The 17,073-nt window shown below is 50.9% G+C and overlaps 3 protein-coding genes across 3 annotated transcripts; all 3 read right to left on the bottom strand.

Annotated features, from left to right (window-relative positions):
• Nucleotides 1-260: 260 nt before the first annotated feature.
• JN550_009135 (uncharacterized protein) lies at nucleotides 261-2,606 on the bottom strand (the record flags this gene model as incomplete). Its single annotated transcript, XM_049321174.1, has 2 exons — nucleotides 261-2,305; nucleotides 2,363-2,606. 2 exons carry the CDS (start codon nucleotides 2,604-2,606, stop codon nucleotides 261-263), a joined length of 2,289 nt encoding a protein of 762 aa, XP_049168970.1.
• Nucleotides 2,607-3,494: 888 nt separating this feature from the next.
• JN550_009134 (uncharacterized protein) lies at nucleotides 3,495-5,211 on the bottom strand (the record flags this gene model as incomplete). Its single annotated transcript, XM_049321173.1, has 5 exons — nucleotides 3,495-4,047; nucleotides 4,100-4,407; nucleotides 4,463-4,830; nucleotides 4,881-5,016; nucleotides 5,080-5,211. The coding sequence occupies 5 exons, from the start codon at nucleotides 5,209-5,211 to the stop codon at nucleotides 3,495-3,497; spliced, it is 1,497 nt and encodes a 498-aa protein (XP_049168969.1).
• A 5,539-nt stretch (nucleotides 5,212-10,750) lies between these two features.
• Nucleotides 10,751-12,074, bottom strand: JN550_009133 (uncharacterized protein; the record flags this gene model as incomplete). The annotated part of the gene is made up of 6 exons (XM_049321172.1): nucleotides 10,751-11,047; nucleotides 11,101-11,152; nucleotides 11,213-11,315; nucleotides 11,372-11,568; nucleotides 11,687-11,772; nucleotides 11,823-12,074. The coding sequence occupies 6 exons, from the start codon at nucleotides 12,072-12,074 to the stop codon at nucleotides 10,751-10,753; spliced, it is 987 nt and encodes a 328-aa protein (XP_049168968.1).
• Nucleotides 12,075-17,073: the final 4,999 nt, after the last annotated feature.

The raw sequence follows: 17,073 nt of genomic DNA, 5'->3' as shown, positions 1-17,073 counted from the left end.
CGAATCAAGCGATACTTGTGGACAGTCATTGCATTTCAGTATGGATTGTGCATTCCTTTCGAGAATACCATGCAAGCTACCTAGAATTACTTTAAGAGGGAAAGCCGTCTACCGACCGAGCCGTGACATACACTCGACCTATGAAAGTAACCTCTCATTAGGTACTTTGATGACAGAGGAATTGGCAATGTATTATTGGTCGATATGCACCATTATACTGGTGCTCCAGCTAAGTGACTGACTAAATGAATGCCTCACCACTATGGGGTTCCCGGATCTTGGGGCCATTCCTCCAACACAGTGTCGTCCCCAGACAACGTGAAATTCCAAACCGAGCTCGTCGGTACATCGACTAGCAAACTGTACTCTCCAGCATATAATACCAGGTTTCCAGCCTCGTCATGTCTCCCCAGGCTGCCCAAGGTCAAGTTCAGCTGAGCCGAGGCAGTGGACCCCGGAGTCACGTCGAACAACCGTTCGTAGGCCACCAACTGCTTGATTGGATGTGGCTCAGGGCCATGCTTACCGGCGACGAAGCCCAGGGTCACAAAATCGGACGCCACATCTCCAGTGTTTTCGACATTCACGGTAACGCTCTGGAACGCGCACAAATCCTTGTACTCTGCATCACACCCACTCAGCAGATCGGCAATGTCCCAGCTCGACTCGTCGCCAGCGTCAACCGAGACCGAGAAGTCTGTGTAGTGGAGTCCGTACCCGAATGGCACCGTCGCATCGTTGAACCACTTATACGTCCGCCCCGGGTTCCCACTTGTCTCGTTTGGCCTGAGCCCCATGTCCGTCATGGGGACCTGGTTGACGTAGTCCGCCGGGTACTGAGTCACTGGAAGGCGTCCTGCCGGCGCTGTCTTGCCGGTGATGATGTTGAAGATGGCATCACCGCCAGCTTGGCCCGGGAACCCAGCCCACAGAATGGCCGAGACGTTCTCGTGGTTGAGGAACGGAGCATCGTCCAGTTGGTCGCCCATCTGCAGCAGGATGAACGGCTTGCCCAGCCCGGCAATCTGCGTCATGATGTCCTGGCGCTCGCCAGACCACCGGATCAGGTTCCGATCGTCGCTCTCGCCGCTGTTCGACCCGTCGACGTAGATGACAATGTCCGAGGCGTTGGCGGCGCTGAGTGCCGCCGGGTATCCGCCAGTCGTTGGGTCGCCAGGTGCTCCGGCGTAGCGCACATTCACGTTGACCAGCTGCGACGCAGCGTACAGTGGGTTATGGATGAACGGTGCAATGCCAGCGTAGTTGCCCTGCATCTGAGCGGCGGTCGCATTGGCCCATGGGCCGATAACGGCCAGGGTGATGCTCCCGTTTGACGGGATCTGAAGTGGCAGTATGCCATCATTCTTGATGAGTACTATACCTTCTTCCGCAGCTTTGAGAGCGAGGTCCTGAGACTCCGGAGTGTTAACATTGGCAAATGCAAGAGAGCGGTAGGCACTCGACGATGCCGGATCAAACATTCCCAGCCGAATTTGCGCCGAGTATATACGGACAAGGGCTTGGTCGATAACCGCATCATCAAAGAGGCCCTGTTCGTAAGCACCTGGGAGGTGGAGTTGGTAGTACGTTCCGCAATCCAGATCAGTGCCCGCGACGAGGGAGTCGGCTGCGGCGCCCTCACGTGTAGGAGAGTGGTTATGGGGCATGTAGACATTCTGGATCGCATCGCAGTCGGACACGACGTAAAAGCCGTCGTCAGTCCAGTTCCAGTGGTCTCTCAGGATATCCTGGAGAATGTAAGAGCTCGCACAGGTTGGGACCCCATTGAGCGCGTTGTACGAGCACATGATGGAGGCCACCTTGGCGTCTCTGGCGCAGGCCTTGAATGGCTGCATGTAATACTCGCTGAGTTCCTGCGGGTTGATGATCGCGTCGAACTCGTAGCGCTCGTTGCCGTTCCAGTCCTCAATGTCGTAGCCTGCAAAGTGCTTGCATGTGGCTACGACCTTGATATAGTCCGAATCATCCCCTTGTAGCCCCTTGATGAGCGCCTGTACGTAGGACTTGATGTGGAACGAATCTTCGCCAGGAGTCTCTTGTCCGCGGCCCCATCGGGGGTCTCTATAGGGGTTGATGTTCGGGGTCCAGTAGTCCAGTCCTGATCTGTTCGCGTTGTTGAACGCCCGGGCTTCCGTACTGATGACTGTTGCCACTGCTTCAATCAGGCCATCATCGAAAGCTGCGCCCATAAGGATGGGCTGCGGGAAGGAAGTGGCATAGGAGTAATCTCCAGAGGGGGCGAAGAGAACTCCAGGCGAGCTTGCAACCCCATGAAGCGCCTCCTCTATGTAAATGAGAGTCAGTTCAAGCGCAAACCATAATATTCAACGATACTACTTACGCCACCATTCATAACTTGGCAAGCCGAGGCGCGGCACCCCTGGCGACGTGCTAACTACGAGTTGAAACTTCTCTTCCGTGGTAAACGCAGCTACAAGGGCCTTGGCACGGTCCGAAACAGATGCAGTCGTGTCACAGACAGTGTTGTTGGCAAGAGGCCCCTTTTCGCAGTCCGGGAACAGATGGCCCGCTGCTGCAGTGCCCGTAACAAGTAGACCCAACGCTGTGCCGGCGAGGAGTGCCATTTCTGCAACTTACGAGTAGTTCTCAGCGAACTCACATAGAATCGTAGTCATCTCGGCCACGAACTCTCCGGTCTTATATACGTATAGGGGCAAGGATAGCCCGACTGCTCGTGAAGCGTCCGAGCGGGCGGGAATCCCCAATAGTACTGTCTCCAAGTCTCCAGTCAGTCTGATCCGTCGATTACATGCCTCGGTCAGGGTTCAAGGTCTCCCCGCTGGTTCCAGTATGTGAAGCCACGGCTCATGATCGGTCTGAGCTCGGGAGCGCCGGGGACACCGGCAGATGGGGCGGTAGGGGTAACATTCTGCACTCGCGCATCATTCGCGCGCCAATGAGAGAAGCGTGTAGTCAATCATCATGCGGCTCTTGCTGGTGTGCTCCAGGACATGCCTGCAGGTCTATGACGACGTTCTCCGATCTGTAATTTAGCCTGTATGTACTCGATGCGGAGAACGTGGGGAGAGAGGGGTGCACAGAAGTGTGGAGTAAACACCTCTGTGGGGGAAGCCGATATAGTCAATCGTTATAGGATGATGTGAAACATGATGTGAGTCTGTTGTTGGAGGACTTTAGTATCATTTGCGAAGTCTATATTGGCCAGAGCAGGTTGCCAGGATGTGAGAGCTCGGGGTATAGTAGTAGTGGCTCCCGTGGTTACTTAGTGCATGAAGTATGGTGCCACAGCATTGAGGTTCATGTCTAGAAATACATTAAAAAACTAATTACGAGGTTCGCCCTTGTCTAATCTACATAGTATCTTGTCAGATGTCATCATGCTGGTAATCATCAAAAAACGCCGCTCTATCGTTCCCATCATACGTATCATTACCCATCATGGCCGATTGGTTTCACCCAAATGTTTCCGTGCCCACCACGTGTATATTGCCCTATATCTTAGATGTAGACCCCGGATCCGGCGTGCTGTTCCGCGAACTAGCGCCACCGGAAATCTGCACGTCTGTTCCGTACTTGCTGGGTTCCATGTCCTCCATGGGCACTAACCTGCCTTGGTCCTCCTCTTCGAGCTTGGAGGGCGAGACCTTGGAAAAGAGAACTCCATCAACGAACACTTTGTCATGGGGTGACCGGCTGATACGCCAGCTCGTTCTGACGTTTGGTGGCATCCATGACTGTCTTGATGCGGCAGACTTGTTCTTCGAGGCCTCGCTTGGTTGGGTGGACGGATCAGTCCATTTCCCTGGGTATGCTGACGCTCTCTTCGCGTAATAATAGCGTGAAGCCCGTACCATCGAAACATCAAAGACCTTGGGTGCAATGCGCACAAGAATCAGACGCATCGATGGCATGCAAGCGCAAATAATGCCGACAGTGATCTCTACCGTGGACCAGAGAGACACTCCCCAATAGTCCCAGGTCAGATTAGTGGACTCCCGGAACTCGACCAGAGACGCAAGACGGATGGCGCTGACGACGGTGACGCTTTAGGATGGATTAGCATGGGTCAATCAAACGTTTCAAGGTGATCACTTACAAGGTGCCAACACAAAACATCATCGCCACGCCTATCTTCTTCTTCCAGTGCAATTTCAGCTCCCGAAGTTGAGATAGGGGAATAGCTAGCATCCACAGGTCCAACGCAATACTGACGGCTGCGTTTGCCCATGCCACGGCACTAATGTCGATACATTGGCCTCCTCCTTCTCCACGCCAGTTGGTCCAGTTGTAACTGATGGGCCGGCACTGCAGGAGGGCTGTGACAATGAAGCCAATGCCAAACAGAACGTCGAAGGCCACGGTACCCAGAATCACTCGTCGGATAGTCTTGCCAGGGAAAATACGCTGTTCCTCGGGTTAGCAGTTCATATTGAACAGTCGTGGAGATTGAGCAACTTACCAGGTAGAAGAAAAGCAGGGATAGTTTCAACACAAACACTTCTGTGAAATAGAGAATCGTTATGATAAAGAAAGCGAACGCGAAATCCCCAATTTCGTCTGGCTTGAGCGTCCAGATATCCTTGCCGAGGCCGTTGGCGGTGAGCAAGTCGACGTTGATCACAGCCGATGGCACACAGACCAACAATGTAAGGAGAATGAACCAGTCATCCAGGCCCAGATCGGTGCGGGTGAAAAACTTCTTGTAACCAAGCCTGATGAGCACGAAGGCGCAAGCAAAGCCCATCAAGGTACAGGAAACGATGTTATATTCGGTAGTCTTGTCTCTGACCGGGGCACCACACATCGTTTGTGTGACATTCTTGGCAACTAGTACCGTAAGCAGATGCCTCTTAATGGCCTCGGTGAATGACGCTTACTGAGGGACTGCTCGACCGTGCAGCTGGTCATGACGCAGAGCTCGGCCGATGAGACCAGTTCTGCATTGGTGCACTGGCACGTTACGTCTGATATCGCACATGGTGAGGCTTTGATCGAAGCCGCAAGGCATTGGAGCTGTTGCAGGTTAGACCGGGGGGGCATCACCAAGCAAGTCGGTATCATGAAAGATTGACATACTGCGCATTTAGGAAGTTCTGTAAGGGCTGTGGTGATAGCCGAGGAGCTACCCTGTGCAGCACCCAAGCTCGCAAAGGCAGCAAGCCATACCAGAACTCTCAGTATGAGAGTGCCTATATTCCTTTCGTACATTCTGGACATGCGAAGTATCAAGACCCTAAAGGCCACTGATAGGGAAAGGAGAGACTAAGGGTCAGTTACCGCTTACAGAGGGGGAAAGGCATAATGGAACCGCCACGTGGAAAATGGGCAGCCGGTGCCTTTCATATCCTTCCTCCTTTGGGGTGCTTCACCAAAATTCTCCTTGCGGTCCTTAAACGTCCGATCGAACGGTCGTATGGACGGACTGACAGCGGAATGCTGGGTTTAGGCTGTGGAGTATCCCACGCAGGGTCCGATAGTCGAGGCTGCAAGGTCGACTAAGGCCTACCGTACACAGTTAGCGTCGCAGATCTTCATGACAGAATTTGGTGTCGGGTAGGGTTGCGACCTGGTCATTCGTCCATCGGTGTACATGGTCTTTCCGTTTCCGGTCTTAGCAACTGGAGAAGAACTGTTGCGATCTGTAGCGGCTACCCAACAGGGGCGGACTGCCTGCATAGTGATCTAGCTGAACTCAATCGTAGGTGCCGAAGGCGCCTTGTTAGTCACGCTTCGGCATTTCATCGCTTCAACGGCTTACCAGTCGACCGCATTCGTCGCTCACCATCCGTTGCATCGTGGTTTATTACCCGGCCTTGGCTTGGTCGTCGGCCGCAAGCGACTGTGACCTGGGGCGCGTCTCCGGGGGTTTTGCTGTGTCTGCTTTGGCCAACCTGCGCCTCCTGTCAAGCTTTGGTTGCTGCGTCCCTTGCAGCAGGTGTGGGGACTGTTGCGATTTGCGCTTGACTGGCGATCAACTGCAGGGGATAGGAGCGCCTATCAAACTGTCAATCAATGCCTGCCCAGCCAGTCGTTATTAACGGATCCGGAGATCCTGGGAAACAACTCTTATTCGACCGCCTTGACTGGGTTGTGGCATGTGAGAACTGTGGAATTCTTTCAAACGCACCCTATTAACTACTACCAAGGCTACCGGAGAAAGTCCTCTGTCCTAATATCCAATGCCAGCCAAGATTGCTGAAGTAGGGGCCTGAATTACCAAGCCTTGGAAATGGCTAGGTCTGTACCTCTCGTACGCAACCAGCCAACAGCGGCTAGCAAGTTAGAATGCTGGCGCAAGAATTGCCATTGGCTTTACCCTGTGGCAAGTAGATCGTACGCTAGAAGCACAAACAGTCCTGTAGTCAGACTTTGACCGAAATACGGGTCGGTTTTGCTACCTCGGCGACCTCCACGCCTGTCCGGCATCCCCTGAGTCCTTACAAAGCGCTGAACAAACCCGACAACACGGCGCACGCACAAAGTGGTTCGTTGGCCAGCGCTCCGGTGATTGACAACCCTGCAGCCGAACACTCCTCACGTCAGCACCTTTATCAATGATCCAGTTACCCACAGCTCATCAACCAGATTCCTAACTTATAGTCCACATAAGTACACCATTTGCACGTCCCCAGCCTAAGTTAGCGACTCAAGTACAGGTCGGTGCTTTTAACCTGCAAGCCCAACCGAGGTCCCGAAGCCCCATCTCCCTAAATCTTGGTAGGCTAAAGGTCCTAGCGAAGTCTACCAAACGCTACTAACATCCCCCTTGTTTACGTCATGCTCGTCTGCCCCTAGAACCCGAGTGCGGACGAGCTAGAAGGAAATCGCCGCACCGCGGAATAAGAGACTATGTACGGAATGCCTGCTGCCGTTGAGGGACAATTTCAATTCACTAACCTAAGATATGTATTGCCTGTGGAAGGGTGTTGCTAGCGCTTAAGCAGCCTCATGCACCGTAGTTGGTGATGGGTTTTACGACCATGCGCAACCACGAGACCTATCTAGTAGCTTTCGATCACGTCCCAAGTTTAGACTAAGTCTAAGTGCTACCTGAACGATTATCGACTTATAGCGTCTTATCATTCCAGGCACAGTAAATCTTAAACGTCTAGCGTTTCGACGTACGGCTGCATGAACGTTCGATTATACAGATCGTCCTGTTGGGGTTCACGTCTTATCGGACGAACGGCGCTTCAAAGGCTTGCTGGCCTTCTCCGGCCTTTGACTCACTGGAAATTCTCTCAACCTTGAATCTTGTCGTTCCCGATTAAGTTCATGTCAGCGGGTTGGGTAGCCGGTCATCAACTCTGCGTATGTTCTAACAGACCGGCAAAAGAAACCTCGGTGGACAACAAACAAGACCTTCGCTGCCAAAACAAAGGCGAAACTCGACAAGTGCTGTTTACTCTCCATTGCCATGGCTTTTGAAGTCGGCACATTGCATCATCGATTTCGATGAAGGCAAGAAAATGCTCTGTACAACCCCATGTCGTGCCGTCCGTGTCAGTCACGCGACACCAGATAACTTCGTCAGCCTTACACTTTGCCTCAACTCAATCAGATATCTTTAATGAGTAAACCGTGAATGCATCAAGATTAGCCAACCGTTGCGGACACTAATTTTGACAGGTCTTGGAAGTTACACGGTCTAGAAGGCCTGAAGTGATCCTGGGGGCTATCAACCGACTATTGAACGCTAGTCATAAGTGAGGTCATATCCCCAGCCCTCAAATCGATAAACCCAGACTAAACCCCAGATAGTGAATGACGATCGACAACAGGGCTTCCACAGTCGCTAATGAAGCGCATTGTATGTGCCGCACAACGGGTTTTCATTCTGGAATCGCATGATATCCGAATCTTAGCCTCTGACTCTCGGTTGATGCCGATGTGCACTGCTGAGTTAGTCGTGGGCTAACTTGTAGCTATTGGCTTGGTTCAACCAGACAACTTAGGCTAGAGACGCCTGAGAATATCTTTAAAGTCTTAAGACTTGAGACTGCCACGCCCACCGAGAACGAGCCAAACTCACGTGACGCAGGTGAAATAGCGGTTCGAATGGATTCTTCTCGGAGAACACAATATTGCCAACGAGATGCCCATATCTCAGCCATTGTGCTATAAACCTTCCCACACAGTGCCCAATGTCACTTGCTTGAAACATGACCTCGGTAGCTCGGTTGAGGTTGTCATACGTGGGTAGATCCATCTCTAGGTTGATGTTGTCTTCTCTACAACCATCGCCAAGGAGTTGCAGGTCAAGTGTTGGGTCACGCAATGGCTGCCACGGCACTTGAGGCCTTGCCCAGGCCAGAGCTGAGATGACAGTCCAACGCATGGTCCACTCAAGATGCAACCTCCCCAGGCTCGGTTGTTGACACCTGACGGCGGTACGATAACCAAACAAACACAGGCTCGGAGTCACTGCCACGCATCATATCATTATCTCGAATCACGTCTGCCAGTCGAATGCGAGAAAACCTAAGAACTCTTCTCAGTTTGCCATATTAAGATCACAACCCAACGGCAGATGCGTTGGACTATACGTCCTCGGATCTTTTGGTCAAGCCGATGAAGTAGCGCTGAGTGATACAGGTAGTATTAACTTCGTGGCGCTACAATACCATAAGGGCTTAAACTAGGTGCCGTTGGTTAGAAAAATTTGAGCCCAAATGAGGTCTTCCCATCAGTCTTGTAAGGCCGGGACAATTTCAGTGGACTCAAATGCAGGCTTGCTATGCATACAGGAGCAATGTAGCTCTACTCGTATTTTACAAACCAACGTCGCCTGGGAAAAAACCAGCTTCCGCTCTGGGTATCGGCGTCATTAGGTGATTGTTTCCGTCGCTGATCAATGAGCGGTATTGTCTATGCATTCTGTTTGATGGAAATCCAGCCGCAGTATCAAGAATATGCAGTGAGTCCCTTGGACGCCATTGTCAACTACAATCCGCCTTCATGGCTCTGAAACGGATGCACAATTTCTGCACATCTTGTCTCGTTGGAAAGGCATGAACCAATGAGGCTACCAAACTGCGCAATTGTCTCCGTTTTTCGTGCTGACTGTGATTATAAACCCCGGTTACATCCCATGAACGTTCTTGATCTGAGTACTAACCGCTTCGCCGACTGTCTGCGAGTGCAGATGCAAAGCAAGGTTTGCATCCCGATCGTCAGATGCCTTCAATGTGTGCCACAGGCCTCCAACCCCTCATTTCGAAAAGACGTCACTAAAGAGCCTGGAGTGCCGCCCAAGAAAGTAAGTGCCAAATATGCTGGAAGTCTCAAGCCACGGTGATTATCAAATGGGTCCTTAACTGATCGCACTTAGAAGGCCTTGCAGATTCCCGCAGGGTCCGGCCTCTCCCAAAAGATCAATTTCTCACCTTTGAAGTCTTTGACACTGTGCACAGCCCGGCGCGGCACGCGCAATGCGGAATCGCCCGCCATCAGAATAGTCTTCTCTCCATCCAGAGTTATTTCCACCCTACCCTCGACAACACTAAGATATAATTGTTGTTTCTACATCTTAATTCAGTCTTCATAGATGGAAATTTTACGATTGTCGCGCCCTTATCAGCTCACCTTGTGCCATTGTGGCGGAATTTCGAGGGCCTCCTCGCCAGCGCAGATTGTGTCTATGACTTATTGGTTGATTGGATCCTCAGGTTCAGCCTCGTTTATGGCAGTTTTCATACGTTGATCCTGCGAAAGTCAATTGCCTTATGAGCCAAGTCGTCTACTGGTCGTCGCATGCTGCTTGATACACATTTCCTACATTCAATGTTTCCAAGACCCTGACAGGACTCATGTTGAATAGTACCTGATGTTGCGCAGCGCATCCACAAAGTCCGAAGACTTGCTTGGCTCCTTGCTTCTATACCTGTAATACGGCCCAAACAACGGCCTGGCCTAAGGTCGGATTTGGAACAGTCAGACTGAGTGAAGTTACAGCAAATTTGTGTTTGTGGGGATGGATGCTGTCATGGAACTGCCTGGTGCTAAGCCTTCATCCTGTAGGACTAGATACATCTTCGTGGGCCCAGACACGCCTACGTATGGCGGCACTTGTATTCCACAAGCAAAAGGCGTCATCAATTATGGTAGCACATAAAATTCGTTTACTTCCGCTCGCTTAGGCATGAAACCCTTTATGTAGTGAACTGGAGTGCTGCTCCTGGGCCATATTCCCCAAGTAACACAACCTCAGCCAACGCAGTCCTCATCGTCGGTGTCGACAAATCGAACGTACATTGTTCGTGTGGCTAAAATAGACGTGTAAATCAACGGTCGCCAAACCGAATAGTCGTAAAACTAAGGCAAAAAGTGCCATGGTGTTTTTAAATATACGGAAAAGAGGGAAATTAAATAAATAAAACGCGAAAAGCACAGCCACAATTCTATATCACGTCTCACCAACCCGAGCTCAGTAGACCGGAAACAGATTCACCCGATGGCAGCGTTAAATCGTATCTTATCTCCTATTCTCGTATATTGAGGGCCAGAGTAGTTTAGAAGACATAGTCTCTTACAAATAGAAGAGATAGCAGAATTAATCTGTTAGTTCATCCTTTGGGCATTTGGGCATCTGGTAGGTAAAATATTGCTTAAGTGCTTGCCTAGCTGAAGGACAAAGAAGCAATGTTGATCTTTATTGAAACGCCTCCCCTATATATGTGATAGTGTTTGGTGAATATGTACAATCGTCAGCGGCCAACCCCATACTTGCCGTTCGGGGAAGGCTATGCTAACCCCAATGAAAACCTGTCTGGTTTCCATCAGTATGAGCGCTCAAAATACAGGTCTGGACAAAGGTTCTTATATTGTCGTCGCTTTCAGAGCCGTCCATGATGCCAACATTTGCAGCATACCATGCCTCAGATCGATCTCTCACAGCCCCAAAGGTCAACGTGAAAATATCTTGCAATATCGGAAAGGCCTTAGGGTCGGCCTCATAAGTTGAAAGGAACTTTCTGATATCTGGATCTACACGAGTATTCATCGCCTCGTCAGAGCGGTTCATCTTTGTTAAGTCCGAGAGAACCTAACGCGTAATCAGCATCTAAAGTCAACGCTGAAAATAGGTGTGCGCATTACAGCCATGAATTGGTCGAGCATTTCTCGGACAGAAGCATTCCAAGTGACTTCACTGCAGCAGGATATTAGCGGAAAACACAGTTCATCGTTGTCCATAGGGAATTGAACTTACGTAGCATTTTTCGATATATCAGTGATTCCGAGGTCAATCATTATGATTGGCGGCGCCAGAAAATGCTCTGGAACTGGAACAGGTGAGAATGCACCAAACATGACTATGTTGGTCAGTGTATGCCAGCAAAATCTCCGCAACACCAGCTGATGTACTTACGGTTTTCATCATGTATGTCGAAGTTCTTGAGAATGACGTTTGAAAAGCCAGCCTGCGGCTCTTCCAACCGGAAGACATCTGGTTGGTGGACCGTTGGCCAGGCACAAGCAATGGTGCTACGGATGACTGACGAAGCTTCGGTAAGCCCAACAATTCTTGATGGCGCAGGGCGGTATGCGAGCTCTAGGTAGGGTATACTGACAGCAGAGGAAAAGCCGCCATATCAAACGATTTGGGAAAGCTCGGCCGGTGTTCCGCGCCCTGGTTATAAATGACCCGAGGCTTCCATTAGGAAGCCATTCCATGTATACCCACGTAAGATCATTGAAGGCGCTTGCCTTTGTCAACGGGTCTCTCAAGATATCTACCATCTGAATAACATGAGATGCACCTCTAACGATCTGCGGCAGTTAGAACTGTATAATCCCAGAGCACTCTCGCATCAACGTACCTGAAGAGCATTAAGCTCCGCTTCTGCCCATACCTCAGGCGAGATTTCGTCATCATCATCGTCAGCCTGTACCTCGCCTCCCAATACTTTGAGTAAGAGACTAGTTCGATCCCCAGCCTGTGGTTGGACTCGATTCAGCTTGTAACATGTTCCCTGTGCTCCTGACCCGACATAATGTGCGAAGACGTACCGCCCATCTATTTGAAAGACATTTCTCAGCGTCGATGACAACCGTCGTACATTTAAAGCCATGCCTATTCTTGCAATGTAAACATATGCATGCACCGACATATGTGGAATGCGCGTGAGCTACCTTCATCAAATAACGCTGTAGCCCATTGTTGCAGATTCCCTTGTTCCGGATGAGGAATACAAGCAGGACTCGGCTTTGTGGCTGCTTCTCCGCTGGAATCAAGCCTGCAATAGGCATTAAGCACGTGTCTTTGTTCGCTAGAGATGATTGTATTGTGCAATCCACGCAACCACGAAGTAAATGGCACTCAAAACATTTCACTTCATCATTCATGGACGAGGCATATGAATTACTGGCTCACTGCAGCACGCAACTAACACTTCGATGGGCTACCAAAGAAAGGAACCAGGTTCAAAAAATACCTTATTAATGTACCAAAGAAATAGAAACCAAATGAAACCTCAAATATGGTCTTACCACGCACGCCTCATGTACTCTCAATAAACGGTCCGTTTTTTTTGTATATATCCATGCCGGCATACAAGGTTGACTCATGCATAGCGCCGCGAAAATCGCTTGCAGGCAAGTAACTGATTCTATTCCTTGAGTGTGGGTTAAGCGATAGAAACCATAATTTCCTTTTCCTGTGGGCCGAGGGAGATGGTACGTCCGGGCATTGTATAACATTAGCTTCTAAGTAAACACCTACCCCGCCGGTGACAAATGTGTCTCATAAGTACATGTCTATCCTACTCACGTGTAGTTCCCATATATAAGCCACTGAGGAATGCGATTTATTCGAACCGAACGACAGTATATTCGTTGGTTGTAGTTACCGGTTCCTTGACAGCGAACTCGAGAGCACTTCCTCAAACTAGCCTGCCGCCGGCCTATTAATCATCTTCCCAAAGAATGCCCCCACCCCCCGCAGAAAACTACGATGACGATCATATCATCTCAAGGCGGGTGACGTTAGTCACCCTGCCATGTCTGTGGACCTAGCCACGAGGCGGGCCAGGGTTCAAAGATCCGTTCCCGACTGCCGGGCCCGAGACAGAACATTACGTATACATAGCAGCGAGGAGGGTTATGATGGCTCAGCGCAGGGAGGCTGTGCCTCTCCAAAACAGGAACCTGTGCAACAGGCTGTACTGGGCATGAGTACGCGAGACGGAGGTGGAGACGGGGTTTCCTCAGCCCCCTGCTGCTGGGATGGCCGGCCCGTGAAGATCAGCTACGGAATGACAGTCACATTATGAATATGCGTCCTTGAGTGGTGTCGTCCGTTTTTTTTTTGTGATGGATGGCACCTTGGATCATGGTCATTAGGCCGACAAGAGGGGGGAGTACTGAACACGCCACCCCAGAGATCGGCCAGAGACGGCTCGTCGTACGCTGCGCCGTGATTGGTGAAGCTTTCTCGATCTTATCTCTTTTATGAAAGAACATCTGCGTGAGTGTGCACCCGAATAAATTATCTTAGCTGTGATGTTTGTGTGAGCGGTAGGTTCGTGCGACACAAGACATGAGCCAGGCCCAGACCATCCCTCCGGGTACTCTCCGCGGAATATTTCCGCGAACGCTCTAGATTGCCATATGCGCACGTTGATGCAAGTGCTGAGACAATATCATATGATGTTGCATGGTGGTTAGTCGAAGAGAGCCTGGATCGTGAAATTGATCAGGCGTGTTCAAAATAGTTGCATTACTGTGCAGTCACGACGTTAACCCTTTGTCCGCTGAGTAAGGCTGACCACCATATAGAGGCAATTACGTGTGCCTGCGACAATCTCTCTCTTTCCAGAACACCATAGCGACATGGGGTCGCATAGCCGTGCAGTTACGGATGGGAGACCGAGTGTTACCCTCAATAGGGGGTCTAGCATGAGTCGTAGGCTGTGCTACTGGCAACAAATAGAACGGAAGACTACGTAGATATGAAGAAAGCTTATTAGTATGTCTATAACTTCTGACTGTGCTGGAACTGTATGTGAGACGTCCCTTCATTCAACAGTGCTAACAGATGAGGTAGGCTAGGCTCGGTAACTCGGTCATAGTAACCGAGTACGACCTGCGATAACCACTAGTTGCCTAGGGGGACTTCAATGTGCCGATAGGTTTGAGTGATTGATCATGCACTTTGAAGGACTAGTTCCGACACGCGGTAATATAATGAGAACTATCGTCGTTCGTCTGAACGGCATACCGCCTATCTTGTTATCTTGTCGTGGTGCGGCGCGCGTCCAATATAGAGGGAACACGTGCCCGTGCCCTCTCGCTCTCAGCCGAGAAATTTCCCTAGCGTCACGAACAGCCGCATGCTGTCATTGTACTGTAAGTAGATGGCCAGCAAGGGGTTGTTGCCCCAGGTTCGAATAGGCAAGGTGCTGCGCCTGGGCCAGTGCCGGGCTGGGAGGAAGAGACGCGCGTCCCGAGAAGTTGATTAACGCTGCCCCCCTTGAACCCCTGCTTCCCGTAGCCCCATATGGACGTGCGTCGTTCGATAGCTCTGTCGGGCCTCCTTCGAGAGTTTTCCCGATGGGGAAGGGTCGGTGGTTATTTCGGGCGCAGAATGTCCGATCGCCTCGCAGGCTAGCTGACTAGTTAGTGACTCTGCACGCGGCTCTGTCATTAGGGCAATGATTCTAGTGTCTCGCTGGCCGGCATGGGCCCCGAGCTGGATGGTGTTAAAGATCTCCGCCGGAAAAGGAATTCACTGGCCAACCACTCTGTCCTGTTCTTAGAACTGAAATTCTCTTGATATGTGGCTGTGCGTTCCCCAAAAAAGCATTTGAGTTTCTGGCAGCCGCGTCGACTGCAATGTATCCCTCTACGGCCTGCAATGCTGTTGTAGTATATTCAATACTATAGAGGTTCTCGAGATGCACGTGGGGACTTAATAAATGTGGAATATATTCGGTTTATGCCGGATCCCCTTATGGAACCCTAGGCACCGTTGCGACTGATGCAGTCTCCCGAAACTCGGTTTATGCCGTAAGGAAGGGTGTACCGAGAACGATGTGGATAACAGTCACCAGGGCATTAAATTTCCACAATGGGGATCAGGGCCATGTACTACTACAGTATGTTCTCAACATGTTTTCTTATGTCAAGCATCTCACTTGGAGATCCATGGATGCGGTCATCTCCTATTCGCCTTGCGACTTCTCCTGAAAGGTTAAGGGACGCCAGGTACTGCCGAAAAGGCGCTTATTACATCATATATAGGTAGTTATAAGTACACATAGTAGGCTTTGTATTCGGGCGGTGCTTGTATCCGTACTGTACATCTTTGAACTCTCAAGCCCACCAACATCGACTAATAACGATGTATTAGTCTAGTGTGTCCTATTTCGATGCCACCATAGAAGGCCTGAGGATTTCAAATAGGCACTGCAATTCAGGAAGCAATTGTATCACCGTCCGCCGTCACCACCGTCACGAATTCGATGTGCACATGGGTCGTTAGCGGACCGGAGACTTTTCCATGCTGCTTGTATGGCACGCCTGGCGTACATACATAGGCTTGCGAGATATTGATTGCGTGCATAGCAGGGGTCGGCAGTGGGGCACGGCTCATTGGCTGACAACGCGCAAGCATATTGGCTGGAGACAGGGACGCGCAAGCGTTTTGGGGGGCTCAAACACTAAAATAGTCGGCGACCCCACGTGATCGACATATCGTGACAAGGCAGGTGTTCTTGGCAGGACAGTTCGCAGATGGATGCTGGCCGCAAAGGACGATGAACAATTTTGACAACACTGTTCCTGAGCATCCCGAGATGTGTGTTTACCATCCCGTTGGCAACACTGAACCACTCTGATGTTGCAACGGAGCCCATTATGCGTATGGCAGCACGTAAGCCGGATGGTTTATCAGTGGACGAACGCAGATTAGGCTCAAGGTTTCGTCCACGACTCCTCCCGTGATGAATTCGCGACAGCTCTTGGGCTTCCGCGAATAATCCATTGTCGGCAGACGGCCGGCTTGAATGATAAGGCAGTATACAGACAAGCAAGGCAAAGGCTTAGGGCGGCGGATCGTGCAGAGATTTCTCACTTGCCAAAGTATACACACGTACGTTGTGGGTAGATATGAGGATAGACCACTTGGCACGGGGTTTGCTGATGCGTCTGTTGCAGCCGCGTCATACACTGTATGAAAACAACTGGAAAGGGAAAGGTAGACATCGATTAAGCTTATCATTCAGACATGGAGAGCCAGCTTCTCGAACCACAGAACTGGAATAAGCTTTTTGGGATTTCGTTGTAGAAGCAGTTCCCAGGGAGGCATAGCATGGTATCGATCGGTTGGGCCAAGTTCCGCGGGTGGCTGATCTGGGCAAAGGGGGGCGAGCGTTCCCTGTTGTTTCACCTGCTCTCTCTGCCAAAAGGTTCGTTCTTTTCAACGAGATGGACGAGAAAGACTATTCTAGGCGTCCAGGGTGTTCAAGGCGACGAACGGTCAATGACTCGCGACAGTCGAGGACTTATACAGTAGATACAGCTGGCCGGCGCCCGTCGTGGTCAAACGTGACTATGGTACAGCCTCATCCAGGGTCCACACTTGTTAGCGGCTAGTCAATCTGCATTCAAGTACTAGTTACACAGTTCAACGGCACTGTAACTCGGTGCACAATGTTTACAGCAGGCGTGCAGAGGGTCAAAATCTATCAAGACGATGAGCCGTGATTGGCCTGGTACTGTATATGGGGTATGGGCATGGACGAAGAGGCCGTCCGTGTGAGGAAGAGAGAGCAACTGGAAATAAAATTGCATGACGAATGCTCTCGGTTGATGTCCGCGATGGAGCCTGTAAATCGGGCGAGATCTCTATTTGTCAGGGTCAGACGCGCCAAGAGCGGCTACGAGATGGCGGTAGCCCTGATCAGGCAACTCTCAGCCACTGCCACAGACCCCGAGGGGGTCCCGCGCCTCGTCATCGCCTCTCTGTCGTGCAGGCCGTGGGCTTTCGAACTGTGCATTGATGTCGAGGCTTATTCTCTTGTCTGCCAAAAACAGCGAGGCGAGGCGGGGCGCCTGCTGGAGTAGGCATGT

This window comes from Neoarthrinium moseri, assembly GCF_022829205.1.
Source record: "Neoarthrinium moseri strain CBS 164.80 chromosome Unknown scaffold40_Wmoseri_CBS_16480, whole genome shotgun sequence".
Lineage (NCBI taxonomy): Eukaryota > Fungi > Ascomycota > Sordariomycetes > Amphisphaeriales > Apiosporaceae > Neoarthrinium > Neoarthrinium moseri.
This window is presented reverse-complemented; position numbering and strand designations above follow the sequence as displayed.